Source organism: Ictidomys tridecemlineatus, chromosome 2, assembly GCF_052094955.1.
Source record: "Ictidomys tridecemlineatus isolate mIctTri1 chromosome 2, mIctTri1.hap1, whole genome shotgun sequence".
Lineage (NCBI taxonomy): Eukaryota > Metazoa > Chordata > Mammalia > Rodentia > Sciuridae > Ictidomys > Ictidomys tridecemlineatus.
The window spans coordinates 196,408,881-196,434,191 of record NC_135478.1 but is presented as its reverse complement, the minus strand read 5'-3'; the positions used below and the strand labels follow the sequence as shown (position 1 = coordinate 196,434,191).

Below are 25,311 nucleotides of genomic sequence, written 5' to 3'. Positions count from 1 at the left end.
TAAAAATCTAGAAAATTCAAACCTGTAGTGATAGAGAACAGAGTGGTTGCTGGGGATGAGAGTATGGGATAGGAAGACTAGATTGTAAAATAGCACAAGGAAACTTTGAGGCATTAAGGATATATTCAATATGTTGGTTGGGTGATGATGCCTCCACAAATGTATATGAACTGATTGTATTTGATACCTGAAAATACTCAGTGTATTACACTTTAAATAAATTACAGAATACTAGAATCTCCTCCCATCCCACTTCTTTCAGTCACTTCACTCAATTTTCCAAGCTGTCCTGACCACTAAGAGCATAGATTGTTTTATCTATAACAGAAGTAAATGGAATCATAGTATGAGTGTATTTTTGTGTTTGATAGCATAACAGAAAATTATACTATCAAGAGACATAGTAAACACAAAATATATGAGACTGCAGGCATAACATGGCATACTATTTTATAGCAACCTTTTTTATAAGTAGAAGTGGTACACTCTAATGATAAAAATTATAGCATAGAAAATACATAAATCAGTAACATTGATTATCATCAAATATCTGTGTTGTACATAATTTTATGTGCTATGCTTTTAAACAGTACCACAATGGGTTTGTTTACATTGGCAACACCATTACCACTTGAGTAATGCATTGCATTATGATGTTAAAACATGTACAACATTACTAGGTGAGAGGATTTTTTCAGCTTCTTAATAACCTCTATAGTACCATTGATATATACACATTGTCATTGACCGAAATGTCACTAATGCAGTCCACGACTATACATGACCAGGTTTTTAAATACAATGTTAATGGCTATCTAATATTCCAATGTATGGATATACCATTTACTAACTATATGAAATACTATACATATTCCCCTATTACATTTGCCAAATTTTCATTGTTAGAAATAATGCTGAAATGAACATCTTTGTATAAATACTTAAAAATTCCTCATCCTTTTTATAATAAATTCTAAACGTGGATTTACTGGTTAAAAGTTTGTAACTCGTTACAAGTTCTTGAAATGTATTTCCAAATTGCTTTCTAGAAAGATTATATCCATTTCCTTTCCAGCTAGTACAATACTGATATAATGTTCAATAGAACCACATCCCCATCCCTTTTTTCTATTTTATTTTGAAACAGGGTCTCACTAAGTTGATTATTGCCTTACTAAATTGCTAGGGCTGGCTTTGAACTCAGGATCCTCTTATCTCAGCTTCCTGAGCTGCTGGGATTACCTGCATATGCTACCATGCCCAACTTGCATCAAATTCTTTTATATCCTGAGATCCATTTCTGAGGTTTCTGTGTCATTAACCTGTCTTCTTTCTAATTCATTATTGTTTTAATTAATTTAAATTTTTAAGAACTTAATAGTATATAGGGCATAGCTTTCTTCCCTTAGTCTTTTTCAAAAATTATCTGGTAATTCTAATCAAACTTTAAATTACATTGCCACATTCTGAACAAAAAAAGGCACTGGCAATTTTACAGAAATTCTGTTACTAGCATTTTTATACATTAGCATGGAAAGAATTTTTCATGTGTATAATCCTATCTAGGAATGATTCACTATTTATTTAAGTACTTTTATTCTCCATTTACTAAAATTTTATAGCTTTATTTGCCTAAGGACCTGTATTTTTTTAAAATTATATTTTGAATATTTTCTACTTCATGGCTACTGGGAATTGTATGATTTCTTCCCCTTTATTTGAAACACCAGTTTTGGATTCCCCCCCACACACACACACATTTTTATTGGTTCTTTTTAGTTATACATAACATTAGGATTTATTTTGACATAATTATAAAAGCATGAAATATAATTTGCTCTTTAAAGCATGAAATATAATTTGCTCTAATTCAGTCCTCAGTATTTTCCATTTCCCTTCCTTCCTCCCTCTCCCATTCCCTTCCCTTTACCATACTTGTTTTTCTGCTATTTATTTATAGTTTTATTAGAAAGCTGAGTTTTAATATCAACAGTGTATTAATTTTGTATTAATTCTCTTTACTAAACTCTGTTAACAGTTACTTATCTTGCATAATGCTTTTGGGATGTTCTAATTTCTAAGTTCAGAAAGGGAGAAATTAGAAATCTTGATATCTGAAATAAAGAAATAGGAAAACAATAACCTAGAAAATATTTAAAAATAGAAAAACAGTATTTTGATCATTTCAAAACTCCGTTATTTTTGTGCATTGAAATATTCATCTTTTTTAAATCCAAAGTATTTTCTCTAGTTTTATATTTTGAATGATGACACAAATCACAGTTAAAATTCATGAAGAAATTTTAAAAAGTGAAAATAATGTATCATTGGCCAAAGTAGTTATAAAAACACATTATGGACCACTTGTTACTCTAAATTTATTTTTTCCATTTTTTTAAACTTCCCTTATCTCTTTTCTGTTATGGTTCTCTTCCTCCCACTCACAGGAATACATAGCTTGGGGCAAAGTTTTTAAAATCTAATGAAAAATAAACTTTAGTGTAAAAAGGAAAAAATGAAAAATAAACTTTAGTGTAAAAAGGAAAAAATGAAAAATTCATTCACTTTGGTCTCAGATTATTTTTCTCCTGTATTCTCATGTACCTTTCTTCTGGATCATTCTAATAATTCTTTACTTCCTTGTATCATTTATTCATCTGAATACCTTTATATTTATGTCACATTTTATCTATGTTTCCTCAAGAAAAAGAAAATATGTCTAAGTTGTGGATATGTATACTATTGCATATATAATAAAATTATTTTTTTCCTCAAGTTAATTTTTTAAACTTTGAATTTATTGTTTTATTATTTCTTTTTGTTGTTGTTCATTTTAAATTTAGGTTCTTTCATTATGGGTCATTTCAACTACCTAGAAACTTGAACCCCAAGTCTGATCAGAATATAATACTGTAATTGTAGTTCATTCACATTATTGACCTCCTGTGCCTATAGCAGCAACAGTAGCAGAACATCTAGTGTACAGTCTCTTGTGTGAACCCACATACTCACTGGCAAAGTCTGATCGAGAGATTAACTGTCCTCCTTTGAGATGGTAGTTCTGTGATTTTTAGGAAGAGACTATCTAGGCTCTCATTTAATCTTTGTAAGAGAAGGCTGGTTGCACCCCTCTTGTCTAATTTGTAAAATGAAACTAGGTCAGATAATTTACAGATAGTTGAATCTTGTTCTGAGTGATCTGTAAGCGAAGGCTGTTACTTGTTGAGATATATTTTTCTCTTGTCAAAATAAAAAGAATTCTCTATCTCTAGTGATAATAGAATTGGAGTATGAGAACTTGAGAATTCTATCTTTTGTAATATAGAAGATAACAAAACAGATGTTGTGGGGTTTGTTTCCATGTGTTTGTCAAGCTTTGGAGCTGGGAGGTAAGAATCAGGACACTCTGTTCCAGATCTCACTTATAAAATGGATTTGGAAGTGGGGATGAAGGAGCCAAGATAAACTCAAAGGTTGCTTCCAGACCTTAACTACCAAGACTTTTAGCTTAAAAATGAACTATTGGGAATTTAGAGGTAAGCTTATGTGCTTTCACTAAAGAGGTATAATGCTGGTTTCAAGACCTTAAGATAAAAATCGAAATAAAACACCAGACCCCCAAATAAACACACCAATGACATTATTAAAAACTAACAATAACGAAACTTCTTCAACAAATGTCCACCCGCATGTGGTAATTCAGTCCAGTTTGTACAAAGCTATGAAACAACAGAGTACTTCTTGTTAAGTGACACAAATCCAGAAATCGACACAATTTTGATAACTTCTCTAATTCGGTACATTCACAAAAAGAGGTGGACTAAAGAAAAAAATTGAAGACAATAAATGGATTCAGGTACCTGTGACAGTGTGCTATTCTAAGTGTAGATATTACTCATGAAGAAAATTGTAAATAATTTCATTTTATAATTACATTAGAAAAAATGTGTTTTTCTTGAAACAGATTTTAGTTTGAATGTGACTCTACCACATAGTTTGCGTTGCTAGGAACATTTTAAACTTTCATTATTTTCTTGTTAAATAAATTATTCATATTTCACAAAGTTGTTATAAAGAGCTTGTTATAAAGGAGCTTATCTCCTTTTAAGAAGCTATCAGAGTTTCCATAAATAGTAGGAAAAAATATTTGCTTAAAATTTTTTGAGATAAATTCTGTATGTGAGAATAAACAAGACCAACCTGGTTGTGTACATTTTCATATCATCTGCATATATTTTTAAGTTAGTTTCTGCCACTCCTTCTTAGGAAGTTATACTAATTATCCAAATTGTGTTGGAGATTTTGTTCCATGTGAAGCAACCTTGGGGAACTGAGCTTACCCATTTCCTGTGCAGTCATTTATGAGTGTTTGAAGAGTCTGAGATCATCTTTCAGGTTGTAGTAATTAAACAGAAATATATTATAAAATTAAATAGTAGTGGGATTTTATATAAGAATTGAATCTGATTATGGTATAAAATAGTGATAGAAAAAATGAAAACTTTCTAAACAATGGTTTGGGGAATGTAATAATGACTTTTAAGAATTTATACAAGTATTCATTACATTGAATATCTCTTGAGAATTTATTGTGTGCTCAGTAAGAAGGAGGTGAGATAGAATGGCGAAAAGTGTTCATGGTAGAAAGAATAGCACATTTGAGAGACAGTGCATTTAAGGATATGAAAATTGTTTAATGACTAGAGTAGAGAGTTGGATCAGGGGAATCATCCAGGGCTGGTAAGCCATGCCAAGGAATTTGGTCTTTATCCTCAGTACAATGGGGCCTTGATATGGTAGTGGATGTGTTTGTGGAGAGAATGCCCTATCTCTGTTTAAGAAAGAGGAGAAGAGTGGATTGGAGGAAGGAGATCAAGACTAGAGGAAGGGAGATTGATTGTGTAGCCAGTGTAGAAATCATGGCAAGAGATGATGGTGACCTGAAGTAGTGGCATAGGAAAGCTAAAAGTAAAGGCCAAAAAACTTTTGGTTTTAGTTGGCGGGTTAAAGAATTCTATGAGGTATATTTCTATATCTATTAATTTATGTGTATCTATAGCATCTATATATTCTATTCATCCTTGTTATTCTTCTGATTTACTTATTTTTTGTTTATTTTGAAGTTATTTTAAGCTTGGAAAAAATGTTGCAAAAATCAGCACAAAGATTATTTTCTGTTTCCAGAATCATCTGAGAATAAAATGATAATGTGATCTGTCATTGTTTACAAATACTTCAGAATGTAGTTCCTAAATGCAAGGACATCAAAATTAGGAAATTAATTTAAAAAGCCTCATGTAGGTTTTGTTCCAACTATATACTTCAAGCAAAAGGATCCAGTTCAGAATCACATGTTGCATTTAATTATCATGCATCTCTCTCTCTCTCTCTCTCTCTCTCTCTCTCTCTCTCTCTCTCTCTCTCTCTCTCTCTCTCTCTCTATTGGCCTTTCTGGTAGAAAGAGGAATTCATTTGCCAGGAAGGATGATCCCATCGTATTTCTGCTGGGACCAGCACATGGCCTTTGCTGATTCTCTGGCCTCAGTGCAGTCTGTTCTGTGCTTCTAGTCTGTAGTGCTGAAAACTGGATCTAAACTAAACTAAACACCATATAGAAGTCCAGGCCATAGGTACCAAGTCTTTAGGCCATAGTTTATCCTCAGATCAGTGTATTCCTGGATCCTAAAACCAAATTTTCCACTACCTGAGAAGTTACTTTTTTTCTTAATTTATACTCCTATATTTTTAGAACTTTCCCCAGAATTTCCTCTGCCTCAGCCCCACAGACTGTAGAATGGGAGGCAGTCTTTTTATTTATTCTGATGCCAAAGGATCTGTCAGTGCATCTGCTTCTGAAAACACAGTCTTCTCCTGTGAGCCTGCTTCAATGCCATGGCTGCTTGGCCCAGTCTGTAGTTACCTCCACCCAGATGTTTAGACAAAGCTTATGGGTGAGAGTTCCCACATGGAAGTGTCCTTTTTTTTTTTTTTTTTTAAATCTTAATTCTGTGCCATTATGGAGAAGAGGAAGACCTTCAGGTCTCTTTAATCTCCTTCCATTTTGAGCAATTCCTCAGTGTTCCTTGGTCTTCAATATCTATAGATATTTTTAAGCTTGCAAGCCAATTATTTTATAGCGATACTCAGTTTGGGGGTTTCTGACATGTTCCTATAATTAGATTCAGATTATCATTGAGGTATTTTTGTTAGGAATATCATGGAAGTGATGTATTCTTATTGCATCCTGTCAGGTGGTGCATAAATTCTATTTGTTACATTACTAGAGATGTTGACCATGACCTCTTAATCAAGGTCAGGTCTACCAGATTTTTTCACGAGGAAGTTTACTCATTTTCACATTATACTCAATTTTTAGAGGGAAGTACTTTAAGACTATGTAATTCCGTTTTCTTCATCAACTTCTTACCCATTAGTTTTAGCATCTCTGTATGGTTCTTGATTGAATTAATTATTATGAGAGTTGCCAAGCAGTGATTTTATAATTTCTTCAGTCCTTCTCCCTCCATTTATCCATTGGCATTCCACTGCACAGAAAAATTCATCCTCTTTTTATATATATCAATCCGAGTGTATCAATTTCTATTTGTAATGGATTATGTTTGTATAATATCAAAATATTATTTATTTTTAGGTGTAAAATCTCACAGTTTTGGTTGGTGAGAGCCATTTCAAACTGTCCTGCTCATTCTTTGAGTACTTTCTATCACAATAAGATAATCTAGGCCCCTCTTTACCAGGCATGGAGGTCAATGTCTGTGTCCTCCTCTCCCCACCTGAACTCCAACATCCTCACACTGCCTAAACCTGTTGGAACTGAATTATTCAGGAAGAGAGGGCAGAAGGATGATAGACATAGATACATAGACAAATAGACTGGCCGCTTTTTTTTTTTAATGTTCTATGTATGTACATTGGGAAATAAAAACCCTAGCTAATCAATCTATAGCAAAACAGGTCTTTGGATAATTAGCAATAATAGATAAGCCCCAAATAATTTAATTTGGGGGATTTTTTTGTTTTCCATTGATATTTAATACAGGTCCATTTACTGTTTGGGAACTCAGGGCCTAGCCCTGCACTTTCCAGCTCTTCATTCCACTCCCACCATGTGCAGTCTCGTAGTCTGATAAACTTTTTGCTATTTTAGCATTTGCTATAATCTTAGAATCAGAAGCTTAACAAGGAACCATATTCTTTATCTTCATCTTCCCACTTTCTTTTGCTGTGAGATGGGTTAGTAGATGCATGGGTCACGGAGCATTTGATGCCATACATAGAGTTGAACATTCACTATTTCTCCTGTGTGGAAGCCGTGTTGGATGAATACTTTTTGTTCTTCTCTGAGACTGGAAACTATCCCCATGGGTACTCTGCTTTGGTTCTCAGGTGCTTTACTCTCACTAGAATTGGTGAACTTTGTCACAGCATGAAGACAGAGCCTGACAGCCAAGGGGAGGAGGCTTGCTTCCTTTTAAGTTTTTCCACATGAATGGGAGAAGACAAAGAATTTAAGACAAGTTGAAATGTCTGAAGCAGTTACTCTTGGACAACTTTGTATAACAGTGCTGGATGGATGGTTAATGTGTTTCTTTTCCATCCTCAACTTCCATATTTTTTTTTAAAAAGTTATTAGACACTGAAATTTTTAAAATAGGTTTTCCAATTGGGCATATATACAATTGGATTTGAATTTTATTACACTAGAACCCTAGAAAATTGCTAAATCTATTTGAAATCACTGAATCATGATATAAGGACATAATAGGAATTTAATTCTAATTTCAAGAGAATCTGATTTAGGAAACCACATAATACTGAGGAATTTGGTAGTAATAAATTAGAAGTATAATTTTAAGATAGAAGCCATGTACAATTTTTATAACTTTAGAGATACATATTTTCACTTAACTGGTCTTAAAATTAGCAATTCCTTTTTTTCCTGCTTCCTGTATTTTATTTATTTTCTTTATATATGACAACAGAATGCATTACAATTCTTATTACATATATAGAGCACAATTTTTCATATCTCTGGTTGTATACATAGTATACTCACACCAATTCATGTCTTCATACCTGTACTTTGGATAATAATGATCATCACATTCACCATCATTAATTACCCCATGTCCCCTCCCTTTCCCAGCAATTCCTGCAGTTTTTCTGGAACAGTACAATTATTTTTAGGGGAATTTTTTAATTATCACAAATTTGTTGGCATATATTTCTAATGTATATGTTTCTAAATATGGGTTTTAGTATTTATTATTAAATATTATTTATTCAATGGATTGAGAAGACTTTCTAAAATACTAATAAAATCTAATAATGGTTTATAAGAAGATAAAAATCCTTATCAGTGTTTGAATCTGAGGAATGATCAAATCATCAAGCATTAGTTTCTTTTTTTAAAATTTATTCTTTCTAGATGTATGTGACATACATACATGGAATAAGTGTAACTTGATCCAGTTAGGATCCCATTGTCATAAATATGTGGTCCAAAACTAGTCAAAGACAGAAAACTTAATACAGTACGGAATATAATAAGATAAAAATACTTAAGAGTCTCAAATACCTCTTGTGTTTCATGTATTTATCTCAAGTGCACTGAAACAAAATAGAACCCAGTAAAATATTTTCTCTGTACCATCTCTCTCAAATACTTAGAATCCTATCAGTTTTTCTAATGAAATTTCAAAGTCTTTGCTTTTTTTTCTTCTCCCTTTACAAAAGAATAGGAAGTGTTTCCATGTATCATACAGTTGGGCTACCCTGTCCTTCTTTATTGCAGATATCTTGTCCAGACTTTATATTAGAGCTGTGATTCACCTTAAGCCTTTTGTTCAGCCTCTGTTTTTCTCTCAGTTTTAAGTGCTGTTAATAAACTTATTTCCTTTTACCAGTCATAGTGTATCCTTTTCAGCTTCATGCATCTAACCCATAGTTTCATCAGAAACTTTTAATTCCCTGAGCTGTCACTTCTCTGGACCTTGCCAGCATTTGCTTTAATGCCATTTAGTAAGGGCCTACTGTGTGCCTAGAGGGTGCCAGCCAGTGTACCAGATGCTATAAGTATTGTAGGGAATATAATTGTGTCATTGTCCTCACAGAACTGATAGTCTAGTAGGAACAACAGGTATTCAGAAAGTATAGTAATTGCACTTGCAAGTAATTAAACAATTATTAGTATAGTAATTGCACTTGCATGTAATTAAATGATTATTGCAAATGTGTGAAGTGCTTTAGAGAAGAACAAGAACATGACTTCTTTTGAGGAAATCTTGATGGTGGTGTTGAGGCTAGGGATGAAGATTGAGTGCACATCAGCTGGTCATGATCTGGGTCGAGGAACATTTTAGGCAAAGAATGGTCCTTGCTCTTTCTGCATTACTTTCTGCTCAAAATCAAGCAATTTCATACTACTTCAATGTTATTGGTTTGTGTGTTTTTTGTAGTGCCGGGGATGGAACCCAGAGCCTTCTGCATGATGGAGCTCCATCCTCAGGCCTCTCACTCTACTTAGCCATCTTATGTGCTCAGTCTCACTGGGGTGCCTCTTATTTCTTAATGAACCTTTTGTACTTTTACACCTTTCCATAATCCTGATTTTGTGGTGTCAACCTATTTTGGAGCTTCTAAGTCAAAGTTGTTAGATTGGGACCCACCAGTTGCAGGCTTTCAAAGACAAATTTGTCTCTTGCCCCCTACACTGTTATTCTCCTGTTTTTCTTCCCTCATCTCCTTGGATTTTCTGGGATTTTTATAGGAAGGAATTCCAAGGCAAAGGTAGGTGCCTTAGAATATTCGTTGTTATTGAACCCCTGCCCACAAACATTTGAATTTTGTTGTCAGCAACCTTCCTTCTCTATCCTAGTGACATTAAGATTTAGGATTGAAAAATGCCTTCTTCAGAGGAAGTTTCAGTATTTTGCTTTAGATCATTGTAGAATATGCATATTAGCCTTGGAGTTTGTATAATCTATAACTGTGCTTCGTATATGTGTTCAACACTTTCTACTTTAAATTTCTTAATTTAAGTGATTCCTATATATCTAAGTTGAAAGTTTTTTGAAAAGATAACACGTTGATATTCAGCATTACTAACAATGTGTTATTACCAATAATATGAATATAAATAATCCTGCAGCTATACATCAAGAGAACCATCATTGTACTAGTACAAAATGATCTGTGTGCTTTTCTGATATGGATTATTATTTTTTATTAGTATGTGTACTAGCTGAGTAGCTGATCCAATTATTTATTATAGCCAGGTAGTTAGGGCCTTTATTGAGTCAGAACCAATTTTGTAGCAAAGAAAGAAAACATACTTGTTTCATTCGACTCTTCCTTTTCTCTTTAAGTATGGAATAAAAACTAATTATAGCATTTGTATGTAAGCAATTATTAAAATGAAACTAAATTGAAAAAATATAAATGTTGACCAGTAGTTGACTGAACTTTCACCATTTTATTTTTTAAAAATAGATGATTAACACATTTCATTTAAAAAAATTTATTGTAATAACATATCCTACTTAAGATTAAACATTTTAAGTTTACACTCTAGAAGTGTTAAGTACATTCACGTTGTTATAAAACAGATAAATGGAATCATACACTAGATATCTTTTTGTGACAGCAGTGTCTTCAAGGTTCATCCACATTGTAGCATGTTTAGAATTTCCTTTTTTAAGGCTGAATAATATACTGTTGTATGTATATGCCATATCTTCTTTAACAATCTGTTAATGAATGTCCAAATACATCTTTGATACTCTGCTTCAATTTCTTGTGGGAAAACTTAGATTTTTAAGTCCCAATCTTAGTAGGGAGATAAGTACTCTTTAAATATTTGAACAATGTGAGACAGAACAATGGAGAAAGATACCTTTAAAAGTCAGGCAGATGATAATCTGTTAGCTATTTAAGGCTATATTAGTCTGTTTCCATGTTTCTTAAAGTATTGTCCATGAACTACCTGCATTGGAATCTCTTGGAATGCTTGTTAAAAATTTAGACTTGTAGGCCCTTTACTAGACTTCTCAAGTCAGAAATCTCTTCTAAGACTAAGGAATTTGCACCACAAGTGATTCTTATGCACACTGAAATGTGAAATGCACTGTCCTGCCACTGGCAATTAGACATCTCAGGTTTTACCTTTATTTATGCATATGAAAGCCCAGGACTCCTTGCTACTTGCAGCCCCTCCCTCGCTTGCTTGTTTTTGTGGCCAGTCCATCTAGGCTGGCATATGACTTTCACTTTTTTCCCCATTCTTTTTTTGTATGAGCATTCTAAATATGACATAGCATATTATAATCTTAAGGACTTTCATGTGTTCATTTTATATAAGTAAATGACAAATGTGACATCTTTTAAAATTTTTTTCCATGTTTTATTGGTGGGTTATAATTACACATAATAGTGGGAGTCACTGTTACATAGTTTTACATGTGCATGATATAACAATATAATTTGGTCAATTTCATTCCCCAGTATTTCTCCTTTCCCTCTATCCTACCTCCCCCAGTTCCCTTTACTCTACTCTCTTAGTCTCACTTTGATTTTCAAGAGATTCCCCCCCCACCACACACACACACACAAAACATCTTTTACTTTATTCTCTCTAGCTTCCACATATGAGAAAACATACTACCTTGACTTTCTGAGTTTGACTTTTTTGACTTATCATAATGCCCTCAAGTTTCATCCATTTTCTTGCAAATGATATAATTCCTTTTTTTGTAATGAGGATTGAACTAGGGGAGCTACATTCCTAGCCCTTTTAACTTTGAGACAGCTCTCACTAACTTGCCCAGGCTGGCCTTGAACCTATGATTGGCCTTGGACATATGATTGGCCTTGAGTTTACAATCCTCCTGCTTCAGCCTCCTAAATTGTTGGGATTACATATGTGCACTTCTGTGCCTGGAAATTTCGTTCTTCTTTATAGCTTTAAGACTCCATTGTGTATTTATGTCACATTTTCTTTATTTGTTCATCTATTGACAAACACCTGGCTGGTTCCAGAATTTGGCCATTTTGAATTGTGCTGCTACAAATGTGGGTATGCATATATTTTTATAGTATGCTAATTCTTTAGAATGAATACCAGAGAATGGTATAGCTGGGTTACATGATGGTTCCATTTCTAGTCTTTTGAGGAACCTCCATGATGATTTCTATGGTGATTATATTGATTTACAATCTCCTGACAGTATAAAAGTGTTCCTTCTTCTCTACATGCTCTCCAACACATTTTGCTGTTTGTATTTTTGGTGGCTGCCATTCTAACTGGAGTGAGATGAAATCTCTGTGTAGTTTTGATTTGCGTTTGCCTGATAGCTAAAGATGATGAACATTTTTTTTTCACATATTTGTAATCCATTTATGTTTCTTCTTTTGAAAGTGTCCATTTATTTATTGGGTTATTTTTTTAGTGGTAAGTTTTTTTGATTTCTTTATGTATTATGGATATTAATCCTCTGTCACAGAATAGTTAAGTAAGATTTTCTCCCATTCTGTAGGTTCTCTTCACATTCTTGATTGTTTCATTTGTCATGCAAAAGCTTTTTAATTTGATGTCTTCCCATTTATTAATTCTTGGTGTTCTTTCCTGAGCTTTAAGAGTTCTATTGAGAAGGTCATTGCCTATGCCTCAAGACTAAGTATTGGCCCTACATTTTCTTCTAGGAGTTGCAAAGTTTCTGGTCTAATTCCTAGGTCTTTGTTTCATTTTGAATTGACTTTCATGTAGGCCAAGCAATAAGGTTCTAGTCTTATCCTTGTAATTATCGGAACCAGCTTCCCAGCACCATTTGTTAAAAATTGCTATTTTTTCCATTGTCTGTTTTGGTATCTTTGAACTATCTTTGTAGGTTTGTCTTTGTGTCTTCTATTTCTTTTCCGTTTGTCTGTGTATCTGTATTTATGCTAGTACCATGCAGTTCTTGTTACTATAACTTTTTAGTATAATTTTAAATTGGATACTGCAAGGCCTCCAGTTTTGTTTTGTTTTGTTTTGTTTTGTTGTTTTTTTGGCTTAGAAATGCTTTGGCTAGTCTGGGTCTTTTGTTCTTCCAAATTACTTTAGGACTATTTTTTTCTAGTTCTGTAAAAAATGTCATTGATATTTTAATGAAGAGTACATTAAATCTGTGTATTGCTTTTGGTAATATGGCCATTTAACAAATTTAATTCTACCTATGAGCATGAGGTATATTTCCATCTATGTGCCTTCTTCAGTTTCTTTCCTCAGTGTTCTGTGATTTTCATTGTAGAGGTCTTTCACCTCTTTGGTTAGATGTTTTCCTACATGTGTTTGTTGGTTGGTTTTGTCCCTCACCCCACCTTAGGCTATCTTGAATGGAATTATTTTCAGCAGGTTCATTATTAGCGAATAGGAAAACTGTTGACTTTTCTGTGTTGATTTTGTGACCTGCTACTTTGCTGAATTTTTTTATTAGCTCTAGCAGTCTTTTTTGGTAGTGTTTGGATCTTCGAAATATAAGATCATATTGTCTGCACACATTGATAATTTGATTTCTTTCTTTCCTAATTTTATCCCTTTTATTTTCTTTTCTTGCCTACTTGCTCAGGCTGGAATTTCTAGTACTATATTGAATAAGAATGGTGAGAGTGAACATCTTTGTCTTGTTCTGGGTTTTAAAGGAAATGCTTTTGTTTTTCCTGTTCACTATGATGTTAGCTTTGGATTTGTTGTATATAGCTTCTATGATGTTGAGGTAAATTCCTTCTGTCCCCAGTCTCTTCAAGGTTTTTATCATGAATGGGCGAAGAATTATTTTAAAGGCTTTCTCTTCATCTGTTAAGATGACCATGATTTTTTTCTTAATTCTATTTATGTGATGAATTACATTTATTGATTTGCATGTGTTAAACCATCTTTGCATCCCTGGAATGAAACCAACTTGGTCATTATGTGCAGTCTTCTTAATATGTTGTTGGATATGATTAGTTACTGTCATATAAAAGGATTGTTGCATCTAAGCTCAGTAGGGACATTGGTTTGTAGTTTTCTTTCCTTAATGCAACCTTATCTGTTTTGGGTATTTAGGTGACACTATCTTTATAAAATTAATTTGGAGGTATTCTTTTTTTTTTTTTTAATGATATGAGGGATTGAACCCAGGGGCATTTAACCACTGAGCCACATCTCCAGCCCTTTATGGTATTTTATTTAGAGATAGGGTCTCACTGAGTTATTTAGGGCCTCAATAATTTGCTGAGGCTGGCTTTGAACTTGCAATCCTCCTACATCAGCCTCCCAAGTCATTGAGATTACAGGAGTGCATCACTGCGGCTGCCTGGAGGTGTTCTATCCCTTTCTAATTCATAGAATATTTTGAGGAGCTTTGGCATTAGATCTTGAAAGTTCTAGTAGAATTCCAGTGCTTGCATCACATCTTTAAGAAAGCCAACCAGTTACTGTTCCATTTTGTAATTGAACTGTATATTCACCTGGTTAACACATCATGCCATTTCATTAGATCTAGAGTGTGACTTTGTTTTATAATTGTGTTCTATGATTTGTAGGTGAATTTTAAAAGATAAACTTTTTTTAAATGTTGGTATATTTTCAGAAAATACTCTTCTAACTTTTGTGTGATACAGTAAGAGCACATTTAATGACATTAATGACTTCCATTAGTGAGTTTAGTGAAGATTCCATTAGTGTAGATTAGTCATTTTAGTGACTTCCATTAAGAGTAGTCATCCTCGGGGAAAAAGGTACACTCATACATTGCTGATGGGACTGCAAATTGGTGCAGCCAGTTTGGAAAGCAGCATGGAGATTCCTTGGAAATCTTGGAATGGAACCACCATTTGACCCAGCTATTGCTCCTCTTGGACTATACCCAAAAGACCTAAAAACAGCATTCTACAGAGACACAGCTGCATCAATGTTTATATCAGCACAATTCACAATAGCTAAACTGTAAAACCAAAGATGCCCTTCAATGGATGAATGGATAAAAAAAAGTGGCATATATACACAATGGAATATTACTCAGCACTCAAAAATAATAAGTTCATGACATTTGCAGGGAAATGGATGGCATTAGAGCAGATTATGCTAAGTGAAGTTAGCCAATCCCCAAAAAACAAATGCCGAATGTCTTCTCTGATATAAGGTGGGGTGACTCAAAATGGGGAAGAGAGGAAGAGCATGGGAAGAAGATTACCTCTACATAGGGAAGAGGGGTGGGAGGAAAAGGGAGGGAGAAAGGGAACTATATGGAGGGTGGAAGGAGACCCTCATTGTTATACAAAATACATGTATGAAGATGTGAGGGAAAAAAAAGAATAGCACTACCTTAGATTAGGTAGAGAGAAGTGATGGGAGGGGAGGAGAGGGGTTAGGGAGATAGGAAGGATAATAGAATGAAACAGACATTATTATTACTGTGTGTATGTATGTGAATGCATGACCAATGTGATTCTGCAACCTGTACACTTAGAAAAAGGAGATATTGTATCTCATATGATTCAAATGTATGATATGTCAAGGTCATTGTACTGTCATGTGTAACTAATTAAAACAAACAAAAAAAAGAGTAGTCATCCTGATTAATACAATGTGTTATTTATTTATTTAGGAAGAAACTTGATGAGGCAAAAAGTCCTAACAAGGCATCTTATTATATAGCTGGCCAGCTTTTTCAATGTGTTTAGTGCAAATATATGTTTCTAAACCTCAGTGATATTCCTATAATTCTTATTTTTGAGTCATTTTTACAACCTTTTTTGAGATTTCCCATTTGATTGCTTTAAATGCCCTCTGGAATGTAAGCTCTATGAGGGTAGGGATGGTATCACCCAAGTTCGCATGGTACTTAGCCTGGTATATGGCGCAAAGTAGATGTCCTGTAAACAGTTGTTGAAGAAATGAGACTTAACTTGAACCTGACTGGTAATGTGTTTCATGTACTACTTTTATTGTTTCTGCTAGAAATTTTCTTGTAATTTTGCTATAATATAATTCTTTTATTCATCCAAATATTCAGTTTTAAAGAACTGAAAAGTTTACCTAACCAATATCTCTGATTAGACCAACTGATTCTTTAAAAAAAAAAAAAAAAGTTGAGACAAACATTTGATCTCATTTAAGTGGGTCATTTATTTTTCTATACCAAGAACTCTGAGCAGAACACCTGATACTATCCCATAATTTCAGAAGTTTATTCTGTTGGTTAGAATAGAGCCTGAACACTGAATGTGACTTGATACCAGTTTATCTCCAATCTAAGTTTGAATTATTGGTGAAGGATCAGAGCTATCATTTGCTAACTATAAGCAGAACATCGAGTCTTTGTCAGGATGTCAGAAAATCTAGTAGAGATGAGTATACTTTTTTTTGTTTTTGTTTTTTGTTGCTTACATATTTGGACTTCAAGCTAAACACACTAAAGTTCTTTCTTATGTGTTGATTCTCTTTGCTCCCAACAGAGCCCATAGAACCTGTTGTCAGTGGACCACTCAGAGAACCTTTGTGAGGAGCTGTTGGCAGCATTTGGGGATCAGGCTCAGGAAGAGTCAGCACAACTTATTCTCTCAATTTTAATGAATTAATCGGTTTTAGGAAAGATAATTAACAACAAAGAAACTTTTGAGGCAGATCCATATAGCATAATACAATATTGCACAAATTTCTATATACAAAATTAATTTGGTCTTTTCAGTTCTTAGTTTTCCAGCATAAAAGTAAGAATGCCTCGACTTGTCTGTTTTTAACATAGTGTTAAGTGGCTTAATTGATTTGGGGGGTTGCTTGAAGATCTTCCAGAAAAATTATTATTCCATAGCTACTCAGACTTAAAGACATTTTTTTGGAATCCTAGAGCAAGTTCATTAAACCTCAGTAAGATTCACTAGTATGCTTACTTCTCAGAGTGTATGCCCTAAAGTATTTAGTATGCTTTAAAAATCAAAAGCAGGGTTATAGCTGTATGATTTTAATAGCAGTCACAAGGTATATTGAGGCCTAATAGTTGTATAGAAATATGTTCTAAAACTAAAGTTTACATGAATGTCTAAAAAGTAGCTTGTTCTGTTGAACCCTTAGGTTAACATTTTCTTTGTATTTTTGAAGTCATTTATACGTATTTTAATGAGCCTTTATCAAACCTGTGTATAGAATTTTTTCTTATTGTCCCCCTGTACCTATAGCCAAATCAACAGATGTTCATTGATCTTTCGCTTTGTGACCAGAATGATATTAATTGTGCCAGTTGTATTCTCTCCTCTGCTGATTTGGGGTCAGAATAATTTTGGTATGTCAATGTATTAATGCTTGGTGTCATTTTAACTTGATTTTCTTTCTTAGCTTGAACTTTTTCCTATATTTGTTTGCTAACTGCATTCTTCTTCTGTGGCTTAGCTGTCCCTATTCTTGGTTTGTTTTCCTCTGAGGTTGTAACTATATGGTCCTTGCTTAGCATCTGGATAGCCATCTAAAGTGCCAGCCATCATCCTATGAAAAGTTTTACTTTCCAGCCCAAGGGCCTTTCTGAGAAAGACTCACCACTCCCTCATACTAACCCAACCCTTAACTGCGCACATTATGACCCACCTGGCTCTAATCCCGGAGTCTACCCCATAAAAGTCCCAAGCCTGTGTTGCCTCTCTGCCTCTATGGAGAAATGGCCTTTATTTGTCAGCTCTGACTGGACTCCATCTTTATTTCCCACTTGCCCATCTCCCGGTTCCTTGCTTTCCTTTAGGTAACAGGTGTCAACAGAATCCTGACCAGGCTCCTGGGCAGGTCATATTTTTAATCAATTAGTACTTTTGCTTTCTCTCTATTCCTCTTTTCTTCATTATAGTGGAAAACAGAAAGGAATTATATTAACAGAATTAGAAAAATGGAAGGGAAAACTAAGATGAACTATAGGAGTTTTAAATGTATATTAAACTGATTTGGACAACTTAAGTTTTGATAAGTAATGGAAGCAGCATGATATTATGGAATAATTTGGCATCTTCAGCAGCCTTGTTCAATTAATACAATAAGCCTCAAAACACTGCCAGAGCATGTGAAGGCTCGTCCTGTCAACCTCTGTCTTAGTCCATTCTGGCTGCTGTAACAACATGCCACAAACTGAGTATCTTGTAAACAACAGACATTTACCTCTCATAGTTCTAGAGGTTGAGAAGTCCAAGATCAAAATGCTGGCAAATTTAGAGTTTAGTGAGAGCCTCCATTCTGGTTCTAGCTATGCCCTCACATGGTGTGAGGGGAGAACTCTGGTCTTCAGCTCCTCATAAAGGCATTAATTCCATTTATAAGGGTTCTACTCTTATGACCCGGTCACTTTGCTAATACTGTCACATTGGGGATTAGGTTTCAGCATAGGAACTTTGAGGGGACACAAATATTCCATCCATAGGTTCTCCAATGCTGAAGATATGGCACCTACTACATGAGAAAGGCAGAACAGCAGTTCACACCAACATTTAGGACAAACATTTATTTTACCCCAACTTCCTCCCTGCTTCTCTGCAATTAATATTTAATTTGGTTTCTCAATCTTTATGGCAGTCTTTTATTGTATCATTATTCCCATTTTTCAGACGAGGAAATTAAGGCTCTGAGAAATTAAGTAACTTACACAAGGTCATAAATTTGATAAAGGATTTGCGTTGAGTTCTGACAGATTTCAAAGCCATTTTCTTTGTATAGTGCCGAGCTGCCTTGTGTATAATGAGTATGGAAGATTGAAAAGGAGTTAATGGTGTGGCCATTCCACTGTTCTTTCCACTACTTCACTTGGTGAATGACTAATAGGCAAATACTCCCAGAGGGTATTTGCATTTTAAAAGAGGAGCTCATTAACTCTAATGAATCTCTAATTGGTAGAATTGGTGGGGGAGATATTTTTAAGTGCTGGGGCTTTCTCCTGTGTCTTCAAGGTACCTAGCTGTCCTTTTCTACTTTGTAGATTATCAACTACTCTGGAATTAGAATTATGTAGTAGAATGCAGCCACAAACTGCCAAACTGCTAGTCAGACCCAAATACAATTAAGTGAATTTATATGGAGTAAGGAAAAAAAAATCATCAAAAGGGATGTAGTATGGGTTAGCTTTGTGTAAAATGAGTGTTCAGAAGCAAATGAATTTGATAATATTGAGGGTCTTCTGAAGACTTAGGTAGAAATAATGTTTTGTGATCAATTTTAGCTTCAGAAGTGTTATATAAGCATTTCCTATAGAGTGTTAATGAGTCTCTGAAACATTTTTAATAGATGTCAGTTAAATAAAATGCTCCATAGTCAAATACATTGTGAAAAAACTTTAAAATTTGTTTACTACAGAATTTCTCAGATGGTAAAGTGCATTGGAAAGAAACTATAGAATTTATACCCTACAGGTTTTTCTTATACTTCTGACAAGAGAAAACATTTTTTTCCATGTGAACCTCTTAGAATCAGTGTTTTTTAGGTTGCATTCTCAGATATGGAATTCTAGATTAAAACTCTAACTTAAAAAGAAGAAAACAGCTTTTTGTATTCACAACTTTTTATATGTGGTGGGCTCCAATCAGGTCCACACCAGTCCTTTCCCAGTGCTCTTGGCCCTACAAAGGGCATGCTAGTAATTACAGCCCTCTGCTTGAGAGGGAAAAAGAAATGGTTGGAGATCAAATTCTCATCTGTATTGCCTGGAAAAGTGGTGTTGAAGAACGAGGCTTATATCAGGGAGCAAAAGGGTTTCTTAATCTGAATCTCAGAATTAGCTTGAGTTACATTCAGTTACAGGATACATGGGGCAGGCTTCCCCAAGCCAAGGTCTGTCCATTCAGAGGTTCAGAAGAATGTGCTGTTTTGGAGAGAAGGGAAGAAGGGGCAGAACCATGGGCAGCCAGCCAGGTCATCCCAAACTTACCACACCACAGAAAGAAGAGTGGAGAGAGGCCTGGAGTGAATGCTAATGGAGCAGAAAGAGTGGGAACCAAGTATCTGTTCTTTCCCACCTACCACTAAGCCTCTGGACAAGCCTCCTCTGAGTGTTTCAAGGAGGCATTAGTGTTCCCTTCCCATGCCTAAGAACTTCTCCCCTTTCCACTTTCCCTCATATCTAATGCTCACTTTCTACCATCTCCTCCCAGCTTCACCCAGGAGAATGAGATCATGATGGTACTCTAATGGCTGTCTCTCTCCTATGCCCTTGTATAGTTCAAACTTTATTCAATTTGTTGGTCTCAGCAAAGGTGGAGCACATATATTCCTCTGAATCAGAGACTGGAGAACTGTAGCCTGCCACCTGTTTTTGTAAATAAAAATTGTATTGGAACACAGCCACACTCATTAGGTTAGATATTGTCCATGGCTGCTTTTGGCTGCAATGGTAAAGTTGTGAAGTTGTGACACAGACCATATGGCCTGAAAAGCTTAAAATGTTTACTGTCTGGCAGGAAAAAAAAAAAAAAGCTAACCTCTAATCTAAACTATAGGTGAATTTCACTTTTTTTTTTTTTAATTTCTGAAAGAGCTTTAGGTGTGTGTGTGTGTGTGTGTGTGTGTGTGTGTGTGTGTGTCTGTGTGTCTGTGTGTCTGTGTGTATGTTCCTTATCATTTATTCTAAATAAAAGCTACATTTTAAACAAAGAAAATTACATGGTTATGGTACAAGAGGAATTTTTGTCCCTTGTAAATGTTTCTAGCCTCACAAGCTTCTAGAAGAATATCCAGGAGACTGTGTTTGCTTTACAAGACTAGAATGAAGGACAGAAGCTTGCTCTAGTCAGAAGTATTTGGCATCTGTTCCAGAAAGAGAAGAAAATAGAAAATCTGTGGGCCTCGGAAAGCAAAAAAGGATTGGAGAGAAGTGGGGATAGAAGGTCGGGGCTTAGGTTTGAACAGCACAGAGCTTTCAGAGTTTCCATTCAGTGCTCTGGGCTCTTCCCACCCTGCTACCTAACTCAGAGACTTGGTTCCTCCCACCTCAGCCCTTAACCACCTTTCACCAGACTTGAGACCCTGGGGATGTTAGGAAATGGATTCTGCCTGCAATGGGACTGCCTTCTACCTGGGAGTCTATGGGTGAATCACTGAGTGCCCCTTAGAGTTTACTTACCTGTCAACCAGGGAAGTACAAGGGAGATATTACTGTGCCTACCCAACTAAATAATCAAGTTTAATGTTTTTTAAAAAGGCTTTGTGAGGGGCTGAGGTTTGTGGCTCAATGGTTAGCGCACTTGCCTAGCATGTGTGAGGTGCTGGGTTTGATCCTCAGCACCACATATAAATAAATAAATACAATAAAGATCCATCAAAAACTAATAAAAAATTTTTAAAAAAAAATGCTTTGTGAGCATTAAAATACTGCAAAAAAAAGCCACAGGTTTTGTTCTTTTTAAATGACTGACTTATAAATGAAATTTTTGAATCTATTCAGCATAGAAGTGAAAATTAACTGATATTTGAAAATGATAATATCTTATTTCACATTTCTCACCTCCATTTTTGTTTATTGTTGAAGTATCTAGTCTCTATGTGGATTATATAATATATAAACAGTAAATTAATTTTTACCATTATAAAATAATAGAAATAACTTTCAAAAATTATATTTTATTGCAACCTATTATTTCCTTTGTTGTTTCTTTAGCCTTCATTTTGTGTCTTTGTTTGTAGAGAAATAAAGTTGCAGATGGCAATTTTCCTTGTAATCAGTTATTGTCCTATCTGAGTCATTGCCAGACATGGCATTTCAGTAAATAGTGATTCTGCAATTGCTTCCAGGCAGATGTGTTATGTGATGTCTAAAACACTAGCTGATAACCTTTCTGGTTTTTCAAGCAGTAGGGAGAATGGAAAAACTTTTGTGTAGATACACACCTCAGAAAATGGCAAAGTAAATAGATTTGTGCTCAATGGTTTCAGTTGATTACAGTGTTTGTGTGGCTATAGGTGGAGTAGTAATCATTTTTAAAGATAAATGATCTTTCTTAGAGTTAATGACTTTTCATAGTGGGTTATGCATATTTTCTCATACATACATACACATATGTGGGGTTTTTTTTTGCATGTGCATTATTAAACTCCACTTTGACCTCATTATATAGAGATCTGTATTACCTTGGCTGCTCATGTTATATTGGTCTCGTGCACAACTAAGGAAAATAAACTCCTTGTGCATTCATTTTTCCACTTACAATTGAAGGTTGGTTATTGAATCCCTAATTTTCAGAGAAAAGGGGAATTCTAAAAATAAGTCTTTTCTTGTTGTGCCAATAAGTGGTCAATGTAAAGTCACTTAAAATCAATCAAAATATCCAGGTGTAGCGGTGCACGCCTGTAATCCCAGTGGCTCAGAAGGCTGAGGCAGGAGGATTGCAAGTTCAAAGCTATCCTCAGCAAAAGCAGGCACTAAGTAACTCATTGAGACCTTGTCTTTAAATAAAATACAAAATAGGACTGGGGATGTGACTGTTGTCACGTGCCCCTGAGTTCAATCCCCAGTAACCTCCTCAAAAATCAATCAAAATAGTTGTTTGACATCCTAAGTCACAAGAGTAGATTGATTAAAAATTTCACTTAACAACAATAAACTTTATTATCTATAGACATAATTCAAAAATCCCTAATGCTTTTTAATTTTTAACTGATTTTAAAATTTAACAAATTATATCACAATTATGAATTCTAGTAGCAATTGAATTAGTAGCAATATATCAGAGTGGTGTTTATTAAATTTTCCTTTTAAGTTTCACAAAGTTTTAGAAGAAAGACATTACTGCTCCAATACAGTTTTTGTTCACTACCAGGAAGTCTTTTGTCACAGATTTATAGGCAAGAAACCATAAAAATAAATTCACTAATTTATTCAATTAATACTTATTGAACTTCTGTTATGTGCTGGGCCCTGCCTAACAATAACATTGCATACAGCTGAGAACAAAGCTGATCCTCCGGAATGTGCACTGACATGTTTAGATTGTAAACGCTGTGGGGAGTTAAAATATCTTAAGTAATTTTAGTTCTTGCTTCATGATTTTAGAATTTAACAGGGTTTTATTTAATCCTTTGAAATTTTCATGAGGCTCCTTCTTGTTTACAGTCATTGATAAACTAAACTTTCGTGTTTCATAAGGAAAAGCTAAGCTCCCCAAAGATTTTCATGCTTTATCTTCAATCAAGACTTGTGACCTTGTATGCTAACACATTCCTAACCTGTAGTGTCAGCCATGCCATCATCCATGAATTTGCTAATTGTCCCTGTTGGGGACATTCCTAGGATGGCTTAATTTGGGGGGGAAGAACAGTTTGCAATTTGCTAATTTAGCTTCTGATTATGCTTCAAAAAGTAGGCTAATTTGTTGTCTACCTATCATGTGTTAATCATCACCATTAGCAATAATTAATAAATTAAAGCAGGTAATTAATAAGTTAATCATGCTTATACTTGCCCAACTATATTTATATCTGTTCTGGGTCCTTCCAGGCAGCTTAGTAACCTAGTTCATTTAGTAATATAACCCACTCAGGTACCAACCTTAGAAATTAAAGTATTAACTGAAGACTAATTTATGCATTTGTTCATTGTTCTTTCCTGTGGTAATGATTATCTGCCATTTGGTTAATTATTACATAGAAAAGTACAATATCTACTCAAGGCAGATCCACAAAAGCACAAACACTCAATGAGTAAACCTTATGGGCTAGGGTTGTGGCTCAGTGGTTGAGTGCTTGCCTAGCATGTGTAGGCCACTGGGTTCAATCCTCAGCACCACATATAAATAAATAAATTAAATAAAGGTGTTGTGTTCATCTACAACTAAAAAAAATAATAATAATAAAAATAGAAAAAGAGTTGGGCTGGGGATGTGGCTCAAGCAGTAGTGCACTCACCTGGCATGCATGCGGTCCCCGGGTTCGATCCTCAGCACCACATACAAACCAAGATGTTGTGTCCACAGAAAACTAGAAAATGAATATTTAAAAAAAAAATTCTCTCTCTCTCTCTCTCTCTCTCTCTCTCTCTCTCTCTCTCTCTCTCTCTCTCAAAAAAAGAAAAAGAGTAAACCTTATGAAAAATTAATTTGGAGGACAGTTACTCATATGATAAAAATGCTGTTTTAAAATGATGTGCCTTTTTTAAGTCAAACTTTCATTGTTTATTTGAACTGTGACTTGATTAAAAATTAGAATTCATTTGATTTTTCTAGCATATACCTATATAAAGCAGGATACATCTCTGGTGTAGGTAGTGTATATATATGTTTATGGATGATTTATGAGACCTGTATAAAACTACTGTTCTTCAGAATTAACTCGTTTACTTTGTGACAAAGGAAATAGTGGTTGTTTTCATTATGTGAAATAGAATAATGAAAAAAAAATTTGAGTAAGTAGAAGACAATTTGGGCTTAATAGTATGGTGAAGTTTCTGTCTTTTTTACTTCATAGGAGATACCACAAATGAACCAAGGGGTAAAGCTTCAGAAGTGGAAGGCAGCCAACCTTTGGAGGTAAGTGAAACACAGTAAGAGTCCTTTTGGGGTAAAACTGAACAAGTCACTATGATTACGTATTCCTCTGAGGATAAAGAGTAACTTTAGCTCTGGATATACAAACAGGTGCCTAGATACCAAGAAACAGGTGATTTGCTGAAAGATATCAGTATAGGGAGGGAGGGAGTTCCCAACAGCTAAGCTTTTCTCAGTGCTAGGAATGGAAACTTTCTGTTAAAACAGAAAGGGGGAATAGAGTTTTTAAGTTAAAACATCTGAACTATTTTTAACTGAGTGGTTATTCTCTGATATTTTGGATAAACAGACAGTATATGAACTTATGGAGAAAGGTTTGAAAATGACCTATTCAGAACTGTATTACCTTACCATTTCTAGCAGTGAAGTGCACTCTTTGACAATGTTCTATAAAAAAGCTAGGGTATTCGTTCTTTTCACATGAGAAAGCTATTTGCTCCTTGAGGGTACTTGGAAATATAGTTGAGATAATTTTGAGTACTATGTAGAAATATATTAACGTTATTTAACCACTGAAAGAATCATTTTTAAGACTTAGGGGAATGTTAAGTATTAGGGCAGAAGGGAGAGCCATGAATTTTGAAACTCTTTACTTGACACACCTCTGCTTACATTCTGTTTGTAGTGAGGGAGGTTATTGCTACATACAGCCAGAGTGAGGTCAGGAACCTGGCCTGAGTGACCCATCATGGTGTCCCCAATGCATAACAGAGTAAGCAGCCAAAAGACTTGTTGCATGAGTTATAACTAGGAAGTAACCTTTATTTTAAG

General features: G+C 34.6%; 1 protein-coding gene across 5 annotated transcripts in view; it reads left to right on the top strand.

Moving 5' to 3' along the window:
• The window catches only part of Umad1 (UBAP1-MVB12-associated (UMA) domain containing 1), a 228,925-nt gene that overhangs the window by 149,226 nt on the left and 54,388 nt on the right, over window positions 1-25,311 (top strand). For all 5 annotated transcript variants that reach the window (XM_078040371.1, XM_040291545.2, XM_078040369.1 and 2 more), the window contains one exon: window positions 24,461-24,522. In XM_078040371.1, the coding sequence (XP_077896497.1) occupies window positions 24,461-24,522 (62 nt within the window). The remainder of the gene's footprint in view (window positions 1-24,460; window positions 24,523-25,311) is intronic.